The 27,922-nt window shown below is 48.3% G+C and overlaps 1 protein-coding gene across 3 annotated transcripts; it reads right to left on the bottom strand.

Annotated features, from left to right (window-relative positions):
* Positions 1–243: 243 nt before the first annotated feature.
* Positions 244–26,196, bottom strand: PEG3 (paternally expressed 3). 3 transcript variants are annotated; one of them, XM_055145302.1, is made up of 11 exons: positions 26,061–26,196; positions 23,001–23,091; positions 16,294–16,373; positions 13,186–13,356; positions 12,477–12,566; positions 11,734–11,895; positions 11,561–11,649; positions 8,179–8,242; positions 7,910–8,018; positions 6,967–7,059; positions 244–6,808 (listed from the first exon to the last, which is right to left on the bottom strand). In XM_055145302.1, exons 8-11 carry the CDS (start codon positions 8,236–8,238, stop codon positions 2,910–2,912), a joined length of 4,161 nt encoding a protein of 1,386 aa, XP_055001277.1. In that variant the 5' UTR covers positions 8,239–8,242; positions 11,561–11,649; positions 11,734–11,895; positions 12,477–12,566; positions 13,186–13,356; positions 16,294–16,373; positions 23,001–23,091; positions 26,061–26,196; the 3' UTR covers positions 244–2,909. The 3 variants fall into 3 exon arrangements, with proteins under 3 accessions (XP_055001277.1, XP_055001275.1, XP_055001276.1); XM_055145300.1 differs by lacking the exon at positions 8,179–8,242; XM_055145301.1 differs by having other exon boundaries at positions 8,179–11,649.
* Between the last annotated feature and the right edge of the window lie 1,726 nt (positions 26,197–27,922).

Below are 27,922 nucleotides of genomic sequence, written 5' to 3' on the forward strand. Positions count from 1 at the left end.
GAATGCCTGGCTTCCCACCTACGAGATGGTCAGACTTCTTCATCAAGACCCTGAACCAACGATTTGATGCTCTTCGAGTTCCTGGAGCGAGCAGATGCCACTGGGCTACACTAGCACGCAACACGGATGAATAGAGACATTACTGGCGCCCATTCAAGCAAATCAATGAGCAACGGGATGACAAGTAATACAAGTGATGAAGAGTATACTTATCTTTGGATGGTGGGAATCTAGAAATATGAATTCTTTTCCTCCAGTTTTCTTTATTTTTTAAGTATCTAATGAATTCAAATTATGTTCACAATAGGAAATGTGATTATAAATTTTAGTAACACTATCATAAAGAACATTCAACATAAGAAAATAATGCTCCACTATAAGTCTACAACACAACAGCTTTTGACTATAAGTATACATTTTTAACAGTTATAATTGTAGTATAAATATAATTCTGAATCCTGTTTTTTTCCACTTAATATTTTGTAAATATATCTCCTGTTATTACACAACCTTTCATAATTATCACTTTTAAACAGCTGCATACAACTTCATGGATATCCAAGTTCTTTATTATTGCCTTATTGTTTGGCATTGAAATTATTCTTACTTTTTTCTAACATAAGGTTGAAATGGACACCCTGACATTTGGCATGTTGTTCTCCAGAAAGGTTCTACCAATGAATACTGCCCGACTGCATGAGCCCCAGCTCACCATGATGGCATGCACATTGGTACCCATTCCGAGGGTGCTCTGACAAAGTGCCTCACTGCTCCTGTTTTCTCCTGTCCATTCCAACCTTGGGTTTCGCTATGCAGCTGGCCCTCACCTAAACACTGGGTTTTCTTCTAAACCAGTGCTTCTCAACCTGGGGGGGCAGGAAAAAAGGTGTGTTTGCGGGGCTAGTTGGAAAAAGGTTGAGAAGCACTGGTATAAAATACCTAAGAACACCCCGCTAAGCTTCATGTCAGCAGACTAGCCTTCCAGCCCCTCTGCTGGCATCCCGCCTGCTTCCTCATTCCCCTGGTCCGAGATGCAGCAGTATCCCCTTCTTTGGTTTACTCATTTCCAATTCATCTTCTCTGCTAAATATTGGCATTTCTTGCTGTGGACACTCCCCCTGGGGTTCTTACTGTGCTGACCTCAGTAGCAAGGTAAGATACATCCTCCAGCAGGTGATTTAATTCTGCTTGTTTTAATTGTCTGTTCTTCCAACCACTATAACAGATCTGCTTTTTTTTTTTTAAGTTTTTTTTTTCCCAGTCAACTAAAAGCAAAAGAAATCTCCTAACAGTTATGATGGAATAGGAAGGGGAGCAAAAGAAGCAGAGGTAGCACACAGGACAGGACACAGGAGCCTCGAGCCATGAGGTCAGTTTCTGGTTAAAGGAAAACACACACTAACAAATGGCTCAAAATACTTGGGAAGACTGACGGCACCAGGGACAGATGAGAATGGAACAAATTAAGGCTGCTGGGGAACCTGAGTCCATGTTAAGCTTGGGGTGACTAAAAAGAAAGCATTTTTTATTTTATTTTATTTTATTTTATTTTTTTTTTTGCTTTTTGGGTCACACCTGGCGATGCACAGGGGATACCCCTGGCTCTGTACTCAGGAATCACCCCGGCCGTGCTCAGGGGACCATATGGGATGCTGGGATTTGAACCCGGGTCGGCCGCGTGCAAGGCAAACGCCCTACCCGCTGTGCTATCTCTCCAGCCCCAAGAAAGCATTTTTTAGATTAAAAAAAAACCTACTAGCTAGAGGGTCAGCCAAGTGATGCCAAGAATCTGTTCTGTGGCAGAAAGCGCGAAGGATATGAGCTCCTGGCGCCTAAGTGCAGTGATCTACGGCAGTACATATGAACACAGCCACACTGTACTGTCACCTAAGGCAGCATGTGCATGCACACTGAAATGATTCAATTCCTTAGCCTGCATCCTTATTCACACATAACAACCTCTCCTGACGGTTCCCAACCTCCATTAGGCACTCCAGTGATCTAGTGATGGATGAAACCCACTCTCTATAAAGGGAAAAACCTAAGATTTAGAGGGAAAAGGTTCTGCTTTGGGGAATTCACTACTGCACACACAACTAGAAGGCTTAAAATATAACAAAACTTATAATATTTCTAGTAAGAATTTGCAAGCTACAATGTGGCAACTATTCAATTTGGGTCACAAAGGCTAATGGAATATTGTAAAGGCTGATACAACATGAGGTTCCAAAGTGTTGATATAGTCCAAATGTCTGAAAGGAAGCTTAAAGTACTCTTCTTTTCAAACAGCAAATTATTTTTTAACTCTTTGTACCTTCTATGCCTATACCTTTACATGAATATTTTAAGATTAAGGAATAATACACACTTCTCAAAATGATAGATGGTTCGAATAACTATCTAAAAGTGCTATCTAAAAATGCTTATAAATATATTCTAATTGTTGCTCTCTGCCTCCTCAAAAATCAACAACAACAACAAAAAAAAACTAGTGCCAGGTAAGGTACCTCTGCACAGTGAACTAGGAACTATACAGCATATTCAATCTAAACATGTGATTACTATTGGCTAAACTTTGCTATGTACATCTCAGGAAACATTGGGTCTAGGCTACTGACAAGTATATGAAGTGTCTACAGTTGATGATCAGTCTCTAGTCTTGACCTCCCAGGGTCTCCCTCAGAGTGTGTGGGAGGGTCAGTGGGGGGAGTCGGTGCTATGGCTTTCCCACACACATACACTGGAGCCCAGTGGGGAGAGCAAAAATGGAAGGAGTTGCACCTGGAGGTTCTTTTCAGTCTGAGGGGTTGGGTATATACATGGGCACTATTATGGGATAGTTTAAATTCTCCATGGTTTTGTAAGGGTCCAGTTCTAAGGGAAGCTTCGCTCATTTTCTCCTTGTGTTCTCAGCCAATATGAGTATTCTGGTGTCTAGCAAGGGACAAATGGTCACCGAAAAGCTGTCCGCAGACATCACAATTGAAGTGCTTGTTGTCGCCAGTCCCGGTGCTGGTGCTGACAGCAGATGCAGCATAGCATGAGCTTTCCCCATAGGTACTTCCAGCCTCACACACTATCACCCTGGCGCGGGCTGTCAGATGCTCACGATGGGCTGAGTTGTCAGTGAAGGTTTCTCCACATTCCCTACAGTCATAGGAGGGCTCTTCTATCTCAATCTCTTCATCTTCATCTTCTTCCTCTGGGTCTTCAATTCCAGCACTATCTGGTTCATCCACATCTTCCTCTGGCTCTTCAGCTCTTTTTTCTGGGTCTTCAATCCCAGCACCATCTGGCTCATTTGCATCCCCCCTGGGTTGTTCCACCTTTCCACCAGGCTGTTCAGCTTCTCTGTTCGGTTCTGCAGCCTCTCCATCAAGTCCTTCAGCTTCTCCATTGGGTTTATCAGCCTTTACTTCCTGCTCTGCAATCTCTACATTTGACCCCCGAATCTGCAGATCTACTCGTGGAAGCAACATATCTGTTTTTACATCCTGGGATTCTTTATGAAGCTTCTGATGTTTGGTGAGGACTGTATTGTGAATAAAGGACTTGCAACAGTCCTTGCATTCATAGAATGGCAAATCTCTTTTGGGGGGCTCAGTGAGAAATGAGGTATAAACAAAGGAGACCCCATAATCATAGAGCTCATCTCTCTCATGAACTCTCAAGTGCTCCCTCAGGTCTGAATGACTAAGGATCAATTCTCCACATGCTTTACACTCATACTGTCTTTCCTTAGTCTGACTTCTCTGAAACCGAGGGAGGGCTAGGCCTGGGACAATAGCTTCTTCCCTTCTCTCACCCTGCTCCAGAAAATTCTCTCCCTCATGAGTTCTCATATGTTCACTAAGGACAGAGAAATGAACAAAATCTTGTCCACATACCTGGCACTGAAGGAACATCCCTGCAGGATTCTTCTGTGGGGCATGAGGTCTCTGTGGGTTAATGATCAAGGGTGGCATGAAAGATTCATCATATCTTCCTTGACTATAAAATTGATCTTGCTCATGGATTCTCTGATGCTCAAAAAGGAATGACTTATGAACAAAAGATTCTCCACAAGCTGGGCATTCATACAGCTGCTCTCCAATGGAATCTTGCTGATATTCACTGATAGAATTGGTGTGAATTACAGATTGCTTGTACTTACAAGTATTAATGAGATAATGTCTCTGAACATTCTGATGATCGTTAAGGTCTGCCTGATCTGCAAAACTCAGCCCACAGTCCTTACAACTGTAGACTGAATCATCCGCCTCCTCCTCTTCTTCATCTTCCGACAACTCCTCCTGTTGTGGCTGTTTTTGCTGAGGCTCTTTCTGTCGAGACCCATCATAGCAGGTACCCCGATTAACAGCGTCTCCAAACAGCTTTTTCCTGTGAACTTTCTCTTGGGCATATATTTTCTGGTGTGCACCAAGGTCTCGTATGGTAGCAAAGCATTCTCCACACTCTCTGCACTTGCTGTGCACTGGTTTCCTTACACAACTTGCACGTGCTTGTACTTTTGCACACCTTGACTGCTCTGGCTGCTCTGCACACCTCGACTGTGCCGGTGCTTCCGCAAACCTCATCTGCACTGGCTGCTCTGCACACCTCAGCCTCACTGGCTTTTTGGAACATCTTATCTGTGCTTGGGTCTCAGTGTAATTTGTCTGCAGGCTGGTAGAGGCTAAGCTGCAGATAACAGATCGTTCATAGTTTTTCATTCCAGAGGGCTTCCTTCTATCATGAATCTTCTGATGCTCGGTAAGGTCAGTGCTATGGACAAAGGATTCCCCACACACCTGACACTTATAGAATTTCTCTCTAGGGTGAATTGCTCCTAGTTCACCAAAACAAAGGGACTGGATTACAGAGATCTCATAGTTCTTACATTCGATGTTTTTCTTTTTAGCACGTGCCTTCTGATGTTCACAGATATTTGAGATGGAAACAGGCAATTCTCCATCAGTCTTAAACTCACTGGACCCCTCTCCAGCAAGAGTTTTCTGAGATTTGACATGGGATACACTGTGTATTACAGAACCTTTGTAGTTGTTACTCTTACTTCCTTCATTGGGGCTTTCTCTGAGAGTTTTCTGTTGCTTATCATTAAAGTCTGAGACATAGATGGAGGATTCTCCCTTCTCATGATGTTCAACAAATTCATTTCCATTGCGATTTTTGGGCCATTTAAAGATTCCCAAGCTATGGATAACCGACCTCTCAGATGTCTTTCTTTCAGAGGGATTCTCTCCAGCATAGACTTTCTGGTGCTCAGCTACATCTGCACTCTGAATGGTAGACTCTGCCATAGCTTTTGGCCTACTGGGGCTCCCAGCACTGTGACTTTTTTGAGCTTCGGCAAAGGCTAAACTATGAATAACAGACCTTTCATAGGGTTTCCTCTCATAGATCTTTTCTTTCATGGGAAATTTCTGGCTTTCATCAGGGTTAGAACTGATGGTGAAAGCCTTCTCTTCCTCCTCATGTTCGGGTGGTCGTGTAATAGTATGACTCTTCTGAGATTCAGTGAAGGGCAAATTACGAATCACAGATTTCTCATAGCTCCTACCTTCATAGAGGTTCTTGCGAGAAAGAATTTTCAGGTGCTCACTGAGGTTGGAGCTTGGCATAAAGGCATTTCCATCATCTTTAAAGCCATAGAACTTATCTCTTGAGAAAGTTTTCTGATGCCTCTTCTGACCAGGAATGAAGGTTTTCTCACACACTTTGCCCTTATTTTCAAAGGACTTTCCTCGAATATGGATCTTCTGGTGCTCTTTCAAGGATGCACTGTGATGGAAGGCCTCTGCACATACCTGGCATTCATACAGTTTCTCTTTACCGTACATTTTCTGAAGCTCATGAAGGCTGGTGCTAGGCTTAAAGATTTCCCTGCGCTCGTTATCTTTGACATCAGAGAAATTCCCTCTGCCATGGATTTTCTGGTGCTCTATCAGGGCAGAGCTATGAAGGAAGGTTTCTTTACATACCTTGCATTCATAGAATTTGTCTTTCCCATACATTTTCTGAAGCTCACTGAAGGTGGGGCTAGGCATGAAGGGCTCCTCATACTCCTCATCTTTACAGTTAGCAAGATGCTCTCTAGCATGAATTTCCCGATGTTCAGCAAGAGTAGTACTCTTGCTAAAGGTCTCCCCACACTCCTTGCATTCAAAGCATTTCCCACCAGCCTGCCTTTTCTGGACTTCACTGACAGCCACACTGTGAATAAAGGATTCACCATACTCATAGAGATTTTCTCTCGTATGCATGATCTGATGTTCGACAAATTCTGAAATCACACTGAAACACCTCCCACACTCATCACACACATAGGGCATCACTGTGAAATCAACTGGCTGAGACTCAGTGAAGGAGGGGGAGCTAAGGCTGCCCAGACTCATGGCTTTTCTCATTTCACCACATTCAAAGGGTCTCTTCCTGGCATAGCCTTTCTGATCATGAGTGGAGCCCTGCCCCTCTGTGTCACACTGATAGCGCCTTTTTCTCTCAGTAACTCTCTTTTTGGAAACAAGAGTTGAGTTCAAATGAAAACCTACCCCCCCAGAGGCATTTGCCTCATAACCCCTCTCCCGAATCACAGACCCCCGCTTGGTGAATGAAAGGCCTTTCCAGACGTTCTCTGGCCGCCTGGGACATCTCTGTGAACGATCGTTAGAATCCCTGGCCCTTCCAGCTTTGGAGCTACGGGAGACGTCCTTGATGAACTTCTCCATGATCACCCCATGGGAAGATTCATCTTCACAAATTCCCCGCCGATGGGTTGCCTTTTTGGCTTCAGACACAGTTTTCAGACCTGAAAAGAAACACTGAACATCAGTCCTCCTAGTCCCTATGCTAATTGCAACATTCCAGTGGCACTTCTGTGACATTGCTGTGACCAGAACCTGGTGTGTGCAGACTCTATCTCACTGATTCAAGCAGCGACAGTGAAGGCCCCCAGTGTATACTTACCTCGGCTGGTGCTGGGATAGGCACTTCTCTTTGACCTTGAGGAATGGCCTTGTGTCATATAAGAATGGCCATCATTTTCAGCAAGCTGGACCCCTGTTCATAAGAATAACTCAAGTTAGGACAAAGACTTGTCACCACAAATGTGTATCATCATCTTCCTGAGCCACAAAATGGGAAGCAGTCCCTATTTAGATCTCTGAGCATCTTCTACCTGCATTCTCTTTCCTTTCCACTCCTTCCTTAGCCCTCTCTAATGTGAACTTGAGTCAATCCTGGCAACTCTTAACTAGAAACCTGCACAAAGACTCTAACCCAGCGCATCCCTTTCTGTCTTTCCCTCCTCTGCACTCATTACCATGGCTTGCTCCCAGCATGTACTTGTTCTCCCGCCCATTCTCCCAACTCAGAGCTCCTGGAGGCTCTGCTGCCTGATGTTATCCCTCTTGGACAGGCTTCCATTTGCAAGCCTGTGGCTTTCTGTGACTTGATATAGGTGTCTCCTAGGGGAATCCAATCAGGTGTGTGTATTCAAGCATGCATGTGAATTTAAGTATATATTTAAAAATTTCACATTCATTCTAGAGAGAGTACTATCTCTTGTGGCAAAAACCATCTCTATATCTCCCCTGCTACGTACAACTATATTTTTCACCCAACCAAATTTGGGGTTGTGGGAGTTGAGGCCAGCAGTGTTCAGGGGCCAATCTCAGTGATGTTCAAGGGACCATATACAGAGAGGGGCTAGACCAAGCCTCCAGCAGCCAAAGCAGCACTACAGCCCTTTGAGCCAGCTTCCTGTGCCCCAAGTGATTCCTTACAAACACAAACTGCATTATTTTACTCTCTTATTTGAAATGTTCAAAGACTCCTACCCTTAAAGGCTATAAATGTTAATATGGACTTTTAATGGACTAAAGCTTGGAAACAACCACTGACTGCTTACCCAGAGAGAGAAGCTTCCTGTAGTTCTCCATGTTGTCCTGGATTGGGTTCTGAGGCTCCCTATCCTCAGCCAGGTCCACATCATCCTGGTTTGACATGGCATCCATGTCCTGAAAACAGCAAGCACAGGACTGTAAGCATGTAGACGCCACTGGGATCAGTGCTAGTGGCAGGGGGACAGCATACACAAAGGTGTGGAGGAGGTGCTCACAGCATGGGGCACTCTGAGTGATCCAGACAAGTTTGACTAAGGTCCTACTTTGTACCTACCTTGGCGCTATACTCTGAGGAAGATCCAAAAGACGCATGACACATATTCCTTGCCCTCATGCAGCTTATAATTTGGGTGGAGAGAAAAGACTCATGAAATGATTAGAGAACAATAAACAATAAGTGGGGTACAGAGAACCAGTGGTGATTAGGCTGAGCTGCAAAAGGGAGCAAAGGGTCTGAGAAGGGTTTGGGTGGAAACTGCAGTGCAAAGCTTTGACCTAGGGTGGTGGGGGGTATCTGTGGATACTTTCCACTCTGCAGGGTACATGCAAGGGGCAGAGGACAATGGCAGAAAACAAGTCCCAAGGCTTCTCTCTGTTCTCACAGCGTCCAAGACAATAGGGCTGCAGCTGGGCTCTCTAAGGTCAGCACCAAGTCACACTCTACCATGATTCAGGAGTGCGCTCTCTCTCTCTCTCTCTCTCTCTCTCTCTCTCTCTCTCTGCTCTAGAGCATTGATGTTTGGGAGAGTTGGAGTCCTACTAGTACAGCACGAGGCCTAGAGACAGATTCAAGAAGGGAGACAGTGAGGGAGCCTGAGAAAACTCAAGCACCCCAGAGAGACTGCACCATGTGTGAGCTGTACCCCTTGGGGATAGAAAGCTTTGTGAACCTCAGGCTATTCATCTGTAAAATAGAAAGATGAGCATCAGCCTGCCTTGTAATTCTGTGGGTGAGGATTTTCTGCCAAGTTTTCTGTAAACATAGAAGCTGCACCTTCTATTTCAAAATTATGACATAAAGACTTTTCAATACTAACTTTACTAAAGCTCTACTGCTGGAAGTCCCTCCCAGAGCCATAGGAAAAGGGTTTGCCAAGACCCACATCCACTTCATGGGAGAAACTAATGGTGCTGAGATTTAAGAGGAAAGCCTTGCTGAGTATCTGCCAACAAAGAGACAAGAGAAAATACCACCAAAAGCAAGCATTTCAGGAGCTGGAGATATAGCACAGTGGGAATAGCACTTGCTTTGCACGCAGCTAGCCCAGGTTCAATTCCCAATACTACACAGAGGTACTGTGAGCCCCACCAGGAGTGATCTCTGAGTGCAGACATAAGAGTAAGCCTTGAGCACTGCTGGGTGTGGCTCAAAAAAATTATGATAAGAAAGTAAATAGGCTCAACAAACTAACCTCTTTCCAGGCAAAGCTGAGAAGTCTTAGGGTAACATTAGCTCTAAAAAGCCCAAGAAGCACAGGTTGGGGCTCACCCAACTCCCACAGTGGGATGGTCTCCACCCATGGATGTCAGGTGGGACTCCGGTTTCTCACCATGCCTCCTGTGTTTTTGTTGTGTCAGGAGCTCGTGACAGCAAAGAAAAGGACAAGGAGAAAATGCCTCTGCAGTTGGAGATAGAGGGAACTGGAGTTCCTCACTGAGGAGTAAGAGAGCAGACACGGGACACCATCTCTGGTGTCAACAATCCCACAGGCCTTGCCAAAGGGAAGAGGTACTTTTCAACCTTTATCTCCATCTGCCTCATCTCTGGAAAATAAGTGTGCATTCAATGCTTAATTACGATGTTCTAGAGAAAGAAAAGTGATGCTGATTAAAGTCCAGCAATACTATGCAAATAGATTTCCCCCAAGCCAAAGTTCACTACACTGTAATGAGGCTCAGGGTACGTGTCTTGTAGGGATGAGGTCCTGGGTCTGATCTTCAATCCCCTGCAGCCTTGCCCTTCCATTCTGCTGTTAGTAGTAAGTAGTATGCTCTCATGTCCCACCAAAAGACTAGGAGAATTTTCTCTTCTGTGGAACCCCTTATGCATTTCCTGTTTCCTGCTAGTGCTTAACCAAGCTGAGGATGCTTGTATTCCTTCCAGCCTCTGAACTCCACAGATTCATGCCTAGAACCTTCACCACATTAGACAGAAAGTTGTCTAATACCCCCCAAAACAAGAAGCTGGCACTTCTCATTTCCCCACAGAGCAGGGAAATTGCATCCCTGACTAATAGGCCTATATTTGAAAATCATCACCAACACTGCCCACTGTGAGGGAGTGAGTAAATACATATTGAAGAACTTCATATTTTTAAATTCAAGTTTTGAAAGCTTCTACAAACTTAATATTTTTATCTCTATTTCTAAAATTTTGGTCAGTTTGGTTTCCTCAAGATATCTTAATAATAATAAAAAGTGTGCCATGAACTTATGGAGATTCCCTGAGACAATGACATTCCCCACATTTGGGCAGGATACTGGACACTCCTGACCCTCCTTCCTTCTCTAGCCTGAACCCTTTTCAGTATGACTGGCAGAAGCTCCGCTTTCAATAAGATCCACACACTTCTGCTTACTCAGGGTTCTTGATTGCCTCTGGGACAGAGAACAAGCAATGGTTTTCAAGGTAGAATTCAAACCTCATTTCACCACCACTACACTCCTCCCCACTCCCTGCCCCACCTCGGGAATCACCTTTATTCCTATCTAGGAGCACTGGGGACAGGCCTGAGCTCTGCTCAGCTGACAGAACACCAACAGCAGGACCATATTTCTGGCCTGTTACAAACCTCTTGACAATCTGGGCAATGTTATGGTTCTGCCCAGGGCCTCTGTCTAGACTGTGGAGAGGCCAGGGGTCCCTCACCACCGAGTGCCACGCCACATCTTCCTCCCATCTCTCAGATGTCGAAGGTGCCTCTGAGATAGTGCTGAGAGTATCAACAGCTCTGGGAGAATTTCATAACACCTTTGATTTTTTTCCTTGAAAGTAGTGTGAATAATTACAATTATAAGTGATACTTATGTGAAGAGTACTTGTGCCAATGCCAAATGCCCTTCTCTGTTGAAAAACTGAAAGTTTCCCTGAGCCAGGATGTGAACTGTCTAGGTCCCCATGTCCCCAGACTGACCCGGCAAGGCCTAAATTCTTGGGAGATGCAAGCTTACACGTGGGCCTCCACCCTGTCCTCAGGATCAGTTCAAACCCTACATCCTTCATTCCTAATCATTTCCGCCAGTGCTACTGCCTCCTAACAGTGATCATTTGTGGGGTGTTCCCTGTGCAGCCACTGGAAGGATACCTGCTTCCTATTCTATGTCACTCCCCACGGCAGTTCCCCCATTTTAGAGATGAGGAAGCCGAAGCTCAGCTTCGTTAAGGAAATGGTCTGAAGTCACACAGTGAGCAGACAGCTGGGCTGGCTTCACCCCAACCAAGCTCATGTCAGCTTTCACACAACAGAGGACTGTTTTACTCCTGCCGGCTGGGGGCGAGGCATACCATTCCAGGTCTTGGGGTTCCACTACATGGATGGACACAAATGGGCAGCAGACAGGCCCCAGGCCATGGGTGTGGATGAAGTGGAGAAACTAAGGCACCTCTGCTATGAAATGAAAGAGGCCTTCCCAGGCAGAGTGAAGGCGGAGCGTACCTGAGGTGTCACCTCGTCCTTGTCCTCCACCAGTTCCCTGTGTGGCAGTGCTCTCTCCATAGGGAGGGGAAGGTCCTGCTGAGGAAGTCCTGGGGAAGGAGTTAGGAGCCATGAATCACAAGGTCAGGGCTGGCCTAGTGGCAGGAAGCAGGGAAGGGGAGCAGTGGACTTACTGCCTCGGGGGAGCCTGGGGTGGTGCCAGTGGTCTCGAGGCTCCAGGTTTCTGCTTCTGCCCCTTCGGTCCTGCTCCCACTCCCACTCCCGATTCCAGTCCTGGTTTCGGTCCCATTCTTGGTCCCAGTCCCGATCCCGGCTTCGGTTTCGATACCGGTCACCTGAAAAATCGAGACACTTCAGAAGTCAGAGCAAGCTTGCACACTGATACCCTTCACAGAAGCCCCTCTCCTAAGAGCAACTCATCCTTTTACCCTGCACAAAGGTGGAGGCACAAAATCAGGTGTTTGATTCCCTGGGACCATATAACTCCCCCTACAACTTGATCCCCAGAATCCTGTTTCTAGAGCACCCCGAGGGAGGGCACAAAACAAGCCCCTCTTGACTATAAAGCTGGGTCTCCCTATAGGTGCTTCTCCTGATTTCCCAGGCCCCACATACTGATGCCCACATTCAGCCAACTTATCTGCAAAGCCCGAACAGACAGGTCACCACAACCCATCATATGGAAGTAAAAGCTATACCACCCTCCCCAAATCCAACCTCTTTGGAGGCAAAAGGGTGATGCGGTTTGCCCTTTCCTGATTTGTTTCAGGGACTCTGTAGAACAGTGCACTCTGTCGCTGCAGTTAGTTAATTCTCCCTCCCTGCTCCCAGAGCCACAGCTAGAGTTTGCATGCCCAGTGCCAGCTGATTCTGGAAGCCCATGTTCCTTGGACGGCAGACCCCAGGGGTTACTCACTGCAGAGAGAGTACATGGAGCGTGGTGGCAGGGACTCTGGAACCCTCCGATTCATACTGTCTTCACCAGGGACATCGCTGCTGCTGTCATCTGAGATGACACAGACATGGAACTTAAGACTTCATTATCGTGCCTTCATTCTCTTGACATTCCTCCTCCCCAACTCCAGGGCGGGGTTGAAGTGAGCTGAGTGGATCTTCGTGCGCCCAACCCTCCCACTCACCTCCAATCAGTGCAGTGTCTGACTTTCTGGGCCACAACATGCTCGTGCTTTATTCATAGTAGGAGACTAGGTTTGGGGCACAAGGTACCCCAGTTCCCCAGGGAACCCACCTCACACAGACTGCCTTTCCTTCACACACCCTAAGGTACTGGATCCTAAAGCAGCAGTTCTAGGGGCTGGAGCAATAGCACAGCGGGTAGGGCATTTGCCTTGCACGTGGCTGACCCAGGTTCAATTCCCAGCATCCCCCAAGGACCGCCAGGGGTAATTCCTGAGTGCATAAGTCAGAAGTAACCCCTGTGCATCGCTGGGTGTGACCCAAAAAGCAAAAAAATAAAAATCTAAAGCAGCAGTTCTATAACCCAGGAGAGATTTGGAAATACCATGTTTGGTGAGGGAACAAGGGTAGCAGGAGCAACTGGCATCCTGTGGGTAAAGGGCCAGGCCAGCACCATGCCAGCTCCAGGAGAATCCATGAAGGCTCACCTTCGGGTTCATGCATCTTGAAATTTTCCAGCAGAGTAACAAGCCTCTCACAACTCTCTGGCTTTTTTGCTTGTACCCAGTGCTTGATCTTTTCCAACAGGATGGTCAGGTACTGCTCAAGGACCAAGAGCTCAACAGTCTTCTCAGAGCAAGCTTCTGGCTGCAACCAATCTAGGCAGAGGTTTTGGAGTTTGGTCAGGGTCTTTCAAGGCCCAGCAAATTCCACATAGAGAAAATCCCCAAACCTCTGATGACAGAATTCACAGTCAGTTGTGCCTTCTCCTATGATGATACCTGGTTCCTTAGACAAGTCACTGTCTAGCTCATATAGATCTGGGACCCATGACTTCTTGGGTTTGTTGGTGGATAAGAACTTTGGAGGCAACATTTTCTCTAAGTAAAATGCTCACTGTAGGAACCAGGCATGAGTCAACAAGAGAGATGCAGCAGCCTGTGAATCAGTCCCCAGGGACCTGGCGATCGAAAGGAGACATATGCATGTCTCATAAGTTTAAGACTGGGCAGCAATGTGGGACTGGAGCACCTACCTGGAGCACCAACAATGCTCTGGGAACAGGCCAAAAGGAAAGAGAGTGTAAAGTCACTCAACACTCCCACACACATACACACTCTCATGCACACAATCTGTCTCCCAAACACACATATACACTCTCTTCCAGACAAATGCACTCTCACATGTATAAACACACACAATCTCTCCCACACACATGCACTCTCCCACAAAAAAATCTCTCATGCACATATAGACACTCTCCCATAACATCTCCCCCACACACATACACATTAACACACGCACAATCTTTTTCCCACACACACATACACACTCTGCCACACACAATCTTTCTTATAGATGCATATACACTCTCCAACACACAAAATATCTCAGGCTCCCCCATACACAAATCTGTCTTCCCTACAATCTCTCTCACATGCATATACATTCTCTCCCATACAAAATCTCTCATATACATACTCTCCCCCCCACACATATACATTTACTCTTCCAAGATCTCTCACACATACCATCTTTCACACCCACACAATTTCTCATACACATACACACTCTCCCACACATAATCTCTCTCACACATGCATATACACACTCTCTCCCACACAATCTATACACACACTCCCAAACACAATCTCTCTCCCCCCATATGTTCTCAAACACGATCTCCCCCACACATGCACTTTCTCTCGTATGGTATCTCCCACACACTTCCACACATACACACTCCCCACAAAATCTATCCCACATACATCCACACCCTCTTCCACACCCACAGTCTCTATCCCATACCCACACTCTCTCCCACATACATCTCCCTCAATCTCTCTCCACACATGCACTCTCTCCCCCACATATGAACTCTCTGCAAACACACACACATACACTCTCCCACATACAATCTCTCTCCCACATACAGAATCTCTTACACACGCCTCTCACACCCAATCTCTCCCACACCCTCCACCCCAATCTCTCTCACATTCAATTTCCCCCACAGAATCTCTCTCTGCCCACACGCACACTCTCTCCCCACCACACCCTCCCAATCTCTTTTTTTTCTCTCTCTCTGTCTCTCTCTCCCTCTCCCTCCAACCATGCCCAGAAGATTGCTGTTGTAAACAGCCCCAAGTCCTGCAGGATTAGCTACGCTCTGCTAATAACAATGTTGTGATGTTGGGTCACATACTCGGTGTCCTGGAGTCTGTCCCATTTCTGCACACAGGATCAATAGTACCTATAATCCCTAAGCTAAACTAGACGGGGCAGGGTGGGAGGGTTTACTAGGGCACAGGGGACAATGCTGCTATTTTTCTGAACTCTTATTACCTTGGTGGACTGTTAAAACAGCCCAGAGCACATGCAAGGCAGAGGGCACTCCACCTTTGGCAAGGTGCCAGGTGGCTCACTCATACTCCCTATTATGTACACCTACCCCAGTGCCAGTGAGGGTGAGTAGGCCCCACACTCATATAGCCCTTTCAGCCTCATGGAAGGCAGCACAGGATCTCAGTTCCTGCTAATTCCACTTCCTCAAGTGGGTTTCAGTGTTGCCTTATTCCATGCACTTATGCCGATTCTTCAATGCCTGGGCTAATCTGTCTGACCTCCAAGTACAGGTGAGTTCTAGAGAAGGGGCTAAGATTGATCATTCCATCACTCTGCCCCTTAGTGCCTGACCAAGTCGGGTCCCAACACTGACATCACACACACACACACACACACACACACACACACCTGCCTGAAATGGATTGTTGACAACATAGTTCTGACTTTACACCCACAGAAGCACTGGAAACTAAAATATTCTAGTGTGAATCTCATGGTCCACTTTTCTACCACTTTTTCAATATGCTTGCACACACACAAATAGAACGCTCTTGTATGCATTCACAAAAGTCTTATAATGACACCTTATAAGCTGGGAAGAGAATTGCAGTCTGGAGTCCTTTATTATTGCTCAATCACAACTGTTGCAAAAAGTAGATATTAAGGGAGAGAAATCTAAGATTTTATGAGTTAATTTACTGAGTTTTGTACTTCTGTCTTCAGTTGAAGAGAAAAACTGGTTCTGTTTTGAAAATAAAACCAGTAAGTGAACAATTAAATCTCTGAGTCTCAAACAAGCCTTTGGTAGTAAGATCTGGCCCAAGTTCAGTCCCAGGTGCTTCAGCTCCACCTGCACAGCCCTTACTGAAGCTTTAACACCTACTGACACACACCTCTGACATTGAGACACCTTGGGCCGCTCCACCAGTCCCTCCCTAACACCTCCCCTGTCTGGCCAAGGAAGAACATTCCTAGCAAAGAAAGCAAGTGCCCAGTCTGGCTCTGAGGGACGAAACCATTGGGACACTGAGAGCACCGCCAGCTATTCCCAGAGTGCATAAGAGGGGCTGCCCAGCAAGAGCAGAGCCCAAAAAGTCAGCATAGCTGTGTCTTTGAGGGTTCTGTTTAGGGGAAGGAAGGGGAGGTACAAGAGTGGAGAAGGGCAGGGCCCACCCTTTGACACCCAGACTCAGAAGGATACACTGGCCTTACAGACCACAGGCCCACCCTTCCAGAGGCAACGTAATCACCTGTGTGGGTATGTGAGGATAGTCGCAGGAACTGCAAAAGCAGTCATGATCCACAGGAACACAGTCCACATGTGCAGGGCCTATAGATATGGTGGAGAGATAAATACATGTGCTGATAAATTGAGAGAAGAGCAAGAGGGGTCAGAAGCCTCTGAATGGCATGCTATGGATGCTGATAGCACTGCGGCTAAAGCCTTATGTATTACTTTCAAGAAAAGAACAATACCTAGACCCAGAAAAAACAATTCAAGATGAGAAATAGAAGTATTCTTTATAAAAGCAGAATAATCAGGGAGCTGGGGCAGGTAAATACTGTTTAGGGTTTACTCCTGGTCCTTGTTCAGGAATCATCATATCTGGCAATGTTTGCAGGACCATATGCAGTGCCAGGCACCAAACCAGGCATGGTGAGTTCAAGGCAAGCTCCTGTACATTCCTTCTGGAGAAAACCATAATAATTAAAAACTCTAGATAAGTAGAGCATTAACAAAGTGCAAACCAAACTTTCATGAAAGCAAAAGTGAAGATCTTAATACTACTTCTAGTGAACATTATCCTGTATTGTGGAGTTACAAAACCAGCAAGCCAAACAAGAGGTCAAAGATATTACCATTCAGTTATCTGAAATTATCCATCTGAATGTTTCATATCAGTAGAAATAGACCTTAAAACAAATGAGCAAGTGAACCACTTGTAACATACTCCCTTAATATAGCTAAAAAATGGACAGGTTCCATTATGAAAATTAAAAGACTTGTTAAAAAATAGCATCTCTACAAAAGAAGTCACAAATCAGAGCATGACTGACATATATCATGCGTGGTATATGGATCTGATGTAGTAAAGCTCCAAATCCTTCCCCCAATTCAACCATGTGATCTAATGAAATTCCACAAAATATTAATGTGAATGTTTTGTTTTGCAGATGAATAACTGATGTCATCTTCCCAGGAGCAAATAGTAGCAGCAAGTTGGCCAGACGGCCCCTTCTGCCAAGGGGGGCAGCTGTGCCCCCCACGGGGGCGGTCAAGGAGGGGAGGCAGTCCTGGCCTCTGCTGGCACCGAGAGGACACAGGTCTCAGGTGGATCCACTGAGGACACTGTCACATCATCACTCTCGTCCCAGTGGCGCCTCCTTTCAGCCAGTTTCTGCATCCGGGTCCTCACTGAAGAGGCGGCGGGTGCTTCCAGTGTGGAGCCCAGGCCTGGTGACCCACCCACGGGCGACCTAGCGAGGGCGGCAGGCTCCTGGGCAGGAGCGGAGGCTCTGGGCTGTGTCTGAGGAGACACGGGGTTCGGGAAACAGGGTCTCACAGGAGCCAGTCCCACAGGCTGTTCATTTTCCAGATTAGACACTTCAACTTTCGTGTCATCAGAACAGCGCTTTTTGGAGGGCGAGGGCTTTGTACAAGATTTCTCTTCGCCTTGGGGGAGGGGGAGGCGCTGCCGGTTATTCGCATCTGACAGTGGCTCACTGGCCCGCTTGGCTTGAGTCCTGGCCCTTGGAGAGGCTGTGGGCCTCTCGGCCATTTTCCTCTGAAGATTCTCTCACCTGGCACGGGTTCATTCAAGCAGCTTCTCCGTAAATGGGTCCATGGCGCGGCCCGGCTGCGCCTGCCCCTTGGGAGATGGCGGACGCGGTGGCTCCCACGGCGACGGCGGTGCCGGGAGTTTCTTGCCCGCAAGCCTGGCTGTCTTCCCCAGGGCCCCTCCAGGGGATGGGCTCCAGCTTCCCTCCCCGCCCCGAGCAGAGCTCCTGCAGCCCAAGACCACCAGAACGTAGCTACAGCCATGCTCGAGGCCCCTCTCTACATGTTCGGACAAGCCTGACACATGAAGGTACCAGGAGAGGAACCCAGGTGTGTGTAATCCCATCAATGGCCAACATCCAGAGACTTAAAAGCAAGCTCCCAGAAGCACACGGCCAAAAAGCCGTGTATATCTTATAATCTACTTTTCCCTCTGGGAGAAACTAGCAAGCTACTGAGAGTTTCCTGCCCACATGGGACAGCCTGCAAGCTTCCCATGGTGTATTCATATGCCAAAGCTAGTGACCAGCTGAATCTCATTCCGCTGACCCTGAAAGAGCTTCCAATGCAGAATCATTGGGAAGGCCGAGAAGAGAGAGACTTCTAAGATCTCAGGGATAGGATGAATGTAGAGGTTACTGAGACCACTCGAGCAACTTGACGATCAACGAGATTTCGTGATTCGTAATTCGTGATTAATGTGAATAACTTGACAATGGTTAAAAGATTATCTGTAACAATTCCACTGGAATCAATATTTTTAAAATACATATACCAAAACACCAACAAATCAGACATAAAATGTTAATATTTTAATATAAGGGTCAAAAAGGATTTTAGAGTTTGAAGCCTAAACTAGACTTTTCTGCATTTTTGCCTAAACAAAAATATAAATTCAAAGTTAAATTTATTTTAACTTTTGTAGGACTCATATCCCACTGTCCACCCTGCTTGAGCAATTTCACTTCTGAAATCGGACTCCAACTAACAACAGCACTAGTAGAGGCCTTGGCAGCATGCTGCTCCCAGAGTACTAACACAGTGGGGTGCTAGGGGCCAGAGAGATAGTACAGTGGGTAGGGCGCTTGCCTTGCACGTGGCTGACCTGGGTTAGATCCCCGGCATCCCATATGGTCTCCCCAGCACTTCCAGTAGTTCCTGAGTGCAGAGCCAGGAGTAATCCCTGAGCATCACTGGGTATGGCCCCAAAAGCAAAAAAAAATAACAAACACAGTGGGGTGGACACTGGCCTTGCACATGGCCAATCCAGGTTCAGTTGCAGCACCACATATGGTTACCTCAGCACCGCCTGGAGTGATCCCTGAACACTGCCAGGTGTGACCAAAAAAGAAAACAAAACAAAACAAATAAAACAAAAACAAAAGACGAAAAATGAGGGGTTGTCCTAGCCCTTCCTTACATACCCCACCCCATAGTCCCAGGCCACAACCTCAATTGGCCTTTTGTAAATGACACGGCAGAGAATCAATTCAATGTTCTCAGACCCAAGACACACTTAAGGAAATGATAACTGCAAGCTGTCATTGTATCAAATCATACAATACCCCCCATCCCACCCCAGCGCCTCTGGCAACTCATGTCTATCTCCAACTTGAGCAATTCCACTTATAAAATCGAATTCTTTGAATTCCCACAGCAAATGGAACACTGCGGTGACCTAACTACGATACCACCAGAGCAACCAGACTGACCAAAGCTCTCTCACAGGACACCTGGCACCAGGGAGCCATGCCCCCAGTCAAGTGACCAGCCACTTCCCAACTCCACCCTGTTCTCCATTTGCAGCCCCAAGATCCCAATGTGAGTCAAGTCATGGGCAAAGGACTGAAGGAAGGGCCTAAGCACATTCCAATGCCCAAGCATTGGGATAAGTAGGGAGCAGGCTACTGCCCCCAGGAAGCACTCTAATGGGAGAAAAGAAAAGGCATGCCAAAGCAGCTTTCCCAGGCCCGGGAGAGAGGCTTACAGATGAGGCCCCCAGGCCTGCTCCTGAGTATCCTACACAGCTCACCTCAAACACGACAGGTGCCGTGTGCAGTATGAATGCAGAGGCAATTCCATGCATAAGCTGGACTGTCAAAATCATGGACAGTTAGGGTTGCCCATGTGGGGTGTAGGTGGCTGCATAGAGACCACTCTTTGGGTGTTTTCTCACATTTTATTTTTGTTTTGTGAAAATAATAAGAACAAAGGGTTCTTGCTCCTTCCACATCAGGAGGCAGCCCTGCCCCCAGTGGGGGTCTTTGTCTCCATGGAGGAGTGGGGAGGGAGCTCACCTAAGCCAGGGAGAACTCAACAAATGGGCCTGTGAAACTCTCCATATCTTCATCTTTGACTCTGGCTCCCCATATCCCAGCAGGACAGAGGGAATTTACTTACTTTGGTCCCTCATCATGGGTACCAAGATTCAGCCCCTCGCTCATCCAACCTAACTCAGGAGAGGAGCTGGAACCGAGGCAGTTACTCTCCACTTGCCAAGGACAGCACAGGGTGCAGGCTATTCTCTCTCTTCCAGTGGGTGCCATGCTACTACCTCTCTCTGCAGACAGCAGTCTCCACTTCAGCATGCACACAGAGCACGACACTGGCCCAGCCCCGCTTGGCCTCACCGCTCAGGTGCAGTGCCCAGTGCGTCAGTCTGCATCTCCATTCACCCATAGTCTCGAGTCTGCAAGTGTGCTTGCAGCTCCCATCTTCCAGAGCAGTGGTTCTCCACCTTTGGAGTGTCAGAAGCTCTGAAAGGTGCCCTCCTAGTGTGAGATTCTGAGACCTGTAGATCTGCCGGAGAGAGGCATCCAGCAAGCCCTTGGCCATCTGGGAACCACTGCTCTCAGCTGAGGTGTGCTACCTGTTCCAGCCAAATACAAACCAGTAGACAGGCAGCAGAAAGTGACCTGACCTGACAATATGAGTGAGTGGGCAGTGACTACTGTCACTACCACACCAGCCACAGCCTCCACCCTGTCTGCAGATAGCTTCACTTCAGTCATCTCCACATCACCCTGGGCTTACCTCTACCACACAAGCTCAGCACTTACCACACTGCAGCCACATTTTCTTACTGTTGTAAGTAAGGGGTTTCCCAAAAAAGTTTAGAAAGAGAGGAAATAGTATCTAAGAATTTGGTTTTTTTAATCAGCCCCCAAATTATTCAAGACAAATATATCTACTTTAAGGATGCAAGGATACTGGCAGGATCCAAGCCAGTATGACTTCTCTAAATTTATTTATTTTGGTTTTGGGGTCATACCTGGTGGTGTTATGGGTTACTCCTGGCTCTGCACTCAGGGGTCACTCTTGGCAGTGCTTGAGGAACCACATGGGGTGCCAGAGATCAAACCTAGGTCAGATGTGTGTAAAGCATAGTACTCTCGCTCCAGCCCTGTGACTTCATTTTAAAATCAGTAACTGGGAGGTGAAATGTGTTTTTAAAGGAAGGAAGCATGAAAGAACAGGCCACAAGCTGGATGCAATCCCCTCCAGGAGTGAGAGGACTCATCTGAGAAGCTACCGAGGAAAGCATGGATGAAGAAAAGCTCCTAGGACCTTGGACCCCAGAAACCTCAGCACGGCACCACTATAAGTAGTTGGTACCCTGCTACTCTCCCAGCCAGTGGTCAGCCAGCTCCCCCACGGCCTTTCCTGGCCCTGTGTACTCACCGGGCAACCTTCTCACTATGGTTTCCTTTCCCATGTAGGTCAGCCTACAGGGAGAGAATGTGCTGGTCATACATGGCCCTGCCATTGGGATCTCCCCGCATAAGCAACAAGCCAGCACTGTGCAAATGGGAACGTCCTACTTCAGTCACTGCTTTTCAACATGAGCTCATCTGAGGTGGGTATGGCTCACGGCAGTCTCCTGACCCTGCCACTAATAATACACATGGAGCAATCGAAGCATGAGTACTAAAGAAGTAAGGGTTCTGAGTCTCCGCAGACCCTAGAAGCTTGGCACACTCACTGAGGCCAGGATACACAAACCTGTCCCCAGAGGCCCACCTGGAAGCATGTGTCAGCCTTCTTCCGGGCAACAATATCTCAGCACCACAGCTTCTTATCTTAGTAAGCACATTCAACTGAAATTGTCAGTGACACTGAGGTCAGGGACTATGTCACTCAAATTCAGACATCCTGCCCTAGATCAGATTTCTGACATAATAAACAGACCTTTGGCAACTTAGCTCATGTTCCAGTAACACGACTCCCTGAGCTGGTATAAGTCCGACAGCGGGGCATGAGCAGGGAGTTCAAACCCTTGAGTCTTTCCTCAGCAGCACTCTCAGTTTCTATCTACTTCGCTTATCCAAGCCATCATCTCACCCACATCCCAAGCTAGTCTTCCTGAACCCAGTTTCTACCTGCCCCTTTCAAACCCACACCAGATGTTTTTAAAACATAAATGTGCTCATCATGCTACTCCTGTGGTTAAAAGAGCCCAAGAGCTTTCCACTGTGATTCACATCAAGCCCAAATACTTACCACAGTTTCAAAGCCTTTCACAATGCTGCCCCACCTCAGCCTTGCTCCATTCAATGTGCCTGTGCTCTGGGCATAACTTTTGCTTCCTCTACCTGGCTCCCTCAAAAAAGCCTCCATCCCTGTGCTCTAAGACTACTCTCCATCTTTCAGGGCCAATCCACTGATTGACCTTTCAAGAGTCAGTGCCCTGTCCACAGTGAGCTTTCTCTTCCAAAGGCAGGAATCACATAGTTATGTTTTCAATAACTTCCATTACCCAGTAGATCACATTTGATAGATGAATTGATGAATATCTTTTTTTTTCTTTTTGGGTCACACCTGGCGATGATCAGGGGTCATTCCTGGCTCATGCATTCAGGAATTACTCCTGGCAGTGCTCGGGGGACCATATGGGATGCTGGGATTCGAACCCGAGTCGGCCGCATGCAAGGCAAACGCCCTACCCACTGTGCTATTGCTCCAGCCCAAATTGATGAATATCTTACGCTTCCTTAATCACTCAAGAGAGAAAGAGCAGACCTGAAGGAAGAGTCAAGTTTGGAAAACAGGAAACCAAAAAGTATGGTAGGGGGCCAAGGCAAACTACCAGAAGAGTCCACGAGTTCTCAAGAGTGGAGTGTGTGCCAGTCAGAAGGTGCATGATGGAAAAAGTGCTTCCTTGACAAACTCTTCACTCACCTGGACCCTGCTGGGACTTAGTGATTACACCTTAGTCCTCTTTCCTCTTGCCAGTTCTCTCCAAGAAGGGTTGAAGCTTGAGAAAGTAAAGCTGGGGATGAAAAAGAAAACAGGAGACACTCAATTTATTTTGCAATAACTGTATTCGTCTGACTGAAATATCCCAAAAGCTGCAATAGGAGAAACCAATGGAGAAAGTTAGCTTTCTTGCTGGGATGGAAGCCCAGAGGCAATGCTGCTCCCCACGGTAGGCAATGAGCCCTTAGGGGTGACCAGAACTTTTTCCCTCTAAAGGTAGGTCAATAGGTGCGTATATCTCTGGGTATCTTGGAACATTCTAACAAGCAACGTAAAAAAAAAAAAACAAAAAAAAAAAAACATGAGATTTGGGATGAAGAAATCAATTCAAGAACACCACTGCTCAGGTACATGGCACTAACCATGCCTCTAAAGAGAAAGGACACATGTCAGGGTTAAAAAATGGAGGGGGAGGGGGCTGGAGCGATAGCACAGCGGGTAGGGCGTTTGCCTTGCACGCGGCCGACCCGGGTTCGAATCCCAGCATCCCATATGGTCCCCTGAGCACGGCCAGGGGTGATTCCTGAGTGCAGAGCCAGGAGTAACCCCTGTGCATCGCCAGGTGTGACCCAAAAAGCAAAAAAAAAAAAAAAATGGAGGGGGAGGGGCGATAGCACAGCGGGTAGGGCATTTGCCTTGCACACCGCAGACCTGGACTCCCCCCCTCCCGAGCGCCGCCAGGAGTAATTCCTGATGAGCGCAGAGCCAGGAGTAACCCCTGAGTATCCCCAGTTGTGACCCAAAAGGAAAAAAGAAGTGGAGGGGAAAAAATGGCTAAGAAGGTACTATTAAGTACATGCTGTATTCAATCCTCAACACTCTCATTATCTGCTAATTCTTACCACAACCATACGTATTTATTCCTTATCATTTCACAGAAAAGCTCAGAGAAAATCTCAGAGCTCACGGCAATCTATTATAAATCAACCTAATGTCATTTTGATAAACAACATCTACCACCATCCTACATGAAATAATGATGAAAGTATCCTTAGAGATTAGTTCACTTAGCCGCTGCCTGTGATGCAGTACCTGAAATTCAATCAGAAACTGATGGCCAGTGTAGTCAAAAGTAGATCAAGAATCTTCACTAGTATCTTAGGGTCACCAATAAGCACCAGAGGACTAACACTTCCTATCTCAAGTCCAGCTGTGCCTCGGAGCAAGCGCTGAGAGCAGTCGCCCACAGGAAACTCGAAGGAGGAAGCCAATGACCGCTTTCCCTATTTTTAAGAAAAATTAGATGTGCAAAAGGACCGGACCAGAGTCGAGCAGGGAGTGGGGAACTGTGAAGAACTCTGCCATCCTCTGGATGGCAGACCAAGGCATCAAAGGCTCTGAACCTGGGGGAGTGGGCACAGCAAACCCTGCCCCTAGCCATGCATGACCCCCAAACCCCACCAACTCGAGAGCGCCCTTCTTCAGCAAGCCACTCTCTTCACAAGCACAACGCGCCCGGCCTTCCTCTCTCCTTAGACCCCACGCCCTACCTCCTCATGATTCAGATCCCCGGTTTCCGAGCCCTACTGGAGAGGAGACCCAGAACTGCATGCCAGACCCCAAACCCCGCATTCTCCTCTGAGAAAGCAAGGCTGTGTGCAGCCCCGGGGCCTCAACGCACCGAGCAAGGCCATCGAAGGCGAGAGCCGGAATGGGCAGGGGGTCAGCGCCACCCCGTCGGTCCTTCAGGGCGACACCTTAGTGACTCCTGTCAGAGACTCCCCAACTAGACGTCCCTCCAGGGCAGTCACTGGAGGAGCGCAGCCCGGGGCCGACCCCCCCCACACCCTCGCGCTGCCCCCCACGTCACTAAAGATGGCGCTGGCAGACGCCATCGGCTGCCACCTAGCGGTCAGCAGTAGCAACGCATCAGCACGACACGAAACCTGGGGCCGTCCCCCAGCCCAGTCACACAGTTGGCACATGCCACCGCATGCCGGCCAACGATGCCATGGAGGGCTGAGGAATGGCAAACCCACGGGCAGCTACCATCATTCAAGATGGCGCCCGCGCACTGGGCTGAGCGGCCACAGCGCCAAGCCGAGACCAGGCCGACCCCCACCGCCTGCAGCCAAGTGGGCGGGGCAGCCCCCCCATGTGCCTGCCAGAGCGCGGCGTAGGGTCCCAGAACCCCCGCTCCTCAATCATAGCCGCCGCCAACCCAGGGCGTCCGTCCTCCCCAGCCTCTAACCGAGACATGGAATCGGGCATCCCACGCAAAGGACAGGTCCCTCTATAGTCCGCGGGGAACCACGGCCCGCTTCACGTGCCGCGGCACAGTGAGGAACCCCAGGCCACAGAGACTACGCGAGCATGGCAGCGCGGGGGCTGCCCAATACGGCGCCCTGCCCTCTGCGGCAGCCTGCAGGAGGACGCCAATGCGGGCGCACGGCCACCACTAGCGGGCGCCACTGTCACGGCCAGGGTCGCGGCCGCCGCCCCTCCCCGTCCAGACGGCTCCGCCCACCGCGCTTGGCCTGCGCCCACCCAACTGCAGCCAACCAATCAGGACGGTGCCTGTGTACCACGCTAGGAACCACCAAGAACAAGATGGGGGGGGGTCTCCCCAAATCCTGTCCCCAAGGCCAGAGCTTCTCCCACCACCACTGCGGCAAAAGTGCCCCACCCACAAGTCGGACTTGGCAAGCAGGGTTGCAAAAGGTGCCAGTCGGGACCCGCAGGGGAGAGGGTCATGCTTGGCAGCCCAAGACCCACCGGACTCTTGCTCCGATCACCACGGCCTCCAATACCTGATGCCCACCTCCCCAGACAAGATGGCGTGTGACCTAGCTCGCTGCCGCCTCAACAGGGACCTGGAGACTCTGGCCAGCCCATCAATATGGAATCACCGCGGCGAGCGCGGCCCCAGATCCTGGTCCTGCGACAGGCGGGCGCAGGTTCAGTCTGTGGTCCATGACCGAATCTCGGTACCTTGACGGGCTGTGCAGACGCGACACCGCAAAAACACTCAACTCAACTCACCTCACCTCGCTGTGTTCTAGGCACAGCCCACACGGTGACCAGGCGCCCGTGGTGGCGCCCTAGCCCAGAGTGACCATGGTCCCCGCGCCCGCTCGGGCTGGTCCTCGTCCTCCGGTGGCTCCCGAGGTCTGCCCAGGCCGCGGCCCGCGCTTTAGTCTCAGCTTGGAGGGGGCGGGGCCCAGTGGGCCCAATCAGCAGCGGCCGTGCCACACCCTTTCCCTGCCAATCAGGCGACAGTTGCCGGGGCAACCGCTTGGCGGCCCATCTAGCGACTGACGTCAACCAAACTGACTCAAGGGGCCTGAAGAAGGGGTGGGGATTGGTGAAAAACCCCCCAACAAAGAAAGTGGGGTAAGCCAAAGAAAAGGCCCATCACAATCTCCTAAATGCAAGACCACCGAAAGAAAAGGAAAATCTATTCCAGTGTCTGAACCACAATCGTCAAGCGGGAGGATGAGGCCTGAGACCCGGGACCCCCCCCCCCCCACGCCGACTGGGACCGACAGCGGGCAAACACCGCTAGTAAACCAAGCACGAAAAGGTGTGCAAGGAAGCACATGCATGGCAAGGTGCCATGGACTGGCACAGGGCCTGCCGGGTGGATGGGACAAAGCGGGCTAGAACTGGACCAGCCCCAATCACGGCACTGCACGGCCCCCTACCCAGGAACCGCCAGACTCTGACACCGGCGGAACCTGAGTCCCAGGACCCGCGGCAGTAGAGCCCCTGGGGCGACTGTGAACTGAAGCCAATAGAATTAGGGAAGCACAAGTAAATGTTCTTTGTTGGCAGGGAAGGGCGAACACGTTGCGCTTCTGGGACTTGCTCAAGGAATGTGAGAGGAGGGGAGCAGATGGATGGAAGAGAATTTGCCATTTGAATCCCCTTATAATAAATATGCATTTCTTTTTTAGTCATAAAATCAGTGAGTTTTTTTAAAAATCATTATAAAGCACCCTTTGATCCAACTAGTTCATCCTCAAGGAATTAAAGCAAAGGAAAGCAGAGACGGTACAAAAGAATATGTATAAAGGATACTCATGGAGAATCATTTTTATTGGAAAAAGTTCTCCACCAAAACTTACACTGTATGCTGTGCAACTTTCTGCAGCAATTACAAATGAATGTGGCTTTAATTTCAGTTTGGTTGGTTGCTTTGGGGGCCACACCCAGCAGAAGGAAGCCCTGCTCAGGGCTTACTCCTTAGCTCAGTGCACAATCCCAATCCTAGCAGGCTTGGGATGGGGTGGGGGATCATGTAGAACACCAGAGTTCAAATCTTGGTTGGCTGAATGCAAGACAAACGCCCAGCCTGCTGTACTTACTATCACTGACTCTGTTTTAATTTTAGAAATAGGGCCAGAGAGACAGCTCAAAGAGCTGGGCGCAGGCTTTGCCTATGAGATTGGATTGATCCCCAACACTGCATGGTCCCCAGACTATAGCAAGGAGCAACCCCTAACCACAGAGCTAGAAGTAGCCCCTAAGTACCTATAAGTATGACTCAAAAACAAAAGAGAGAAAATTAATAACATGAATACAAAAAGTAGGTCACTTAACAGTAAAAAATAAAACTCAGTTCTATAATTTTAACTAGTCTAAATATAAATTAGAGTTGCTTACTACATTAAGAAGCTTGGATGAGGAGGGGTCAGAATGATAGTACAGTGGGTAGGACATTTGCCTTGCACACAGCCAATCCAGATTCAATCCCCGGCACCCCATATGGTCCCCTGTGTACCACCAAGAGTAATTCCTGAGTGCAGAGCCAGTAGTGACACCTGAGCACCCTTGGGTGTGGTCCAAAAAGGGGGGGGGGGAAGCAGCTTGGGTGAGGGAACTTTAAAGTCCACAAATCTTCA

This window comes from Sorex araneus, chromosome 8, assembly GCF_027595985.1.
Source record: "Sorex araneus isolate mSorAra2 chromosome 8, mSorAra2.pri, whole genome shotgun sequence".
Taxonomy (NCBI): Eukaryota; Metazoa; Chordata; class Mammalia; order Eulipotyphla; family Soricidae; genus Sorex; species Sorex araneus.

What these genes read in the sequence shown, in the direction of transcription:
- PEG3 (XM_055145300.1), bottom strand. An exon ending in CTCCATGTACTCTCTCTGCA is followed by an intron (nt 11,896 to 12,476) that starts GTGAGTAACCCC and finishes TCGATTTTTCAG; the next exon opens with GTGACCGGTATCGAAACCGA. An exon ending in CCCCAGGCTCCCCCGAGGCA is followed by an intron (nt 11,650 to 11,733) that starts GTAAGTCCACTG and finishes CTCCTTCCCCAG; the next exon opens with GACTTCCTCAGCAGGACCTT.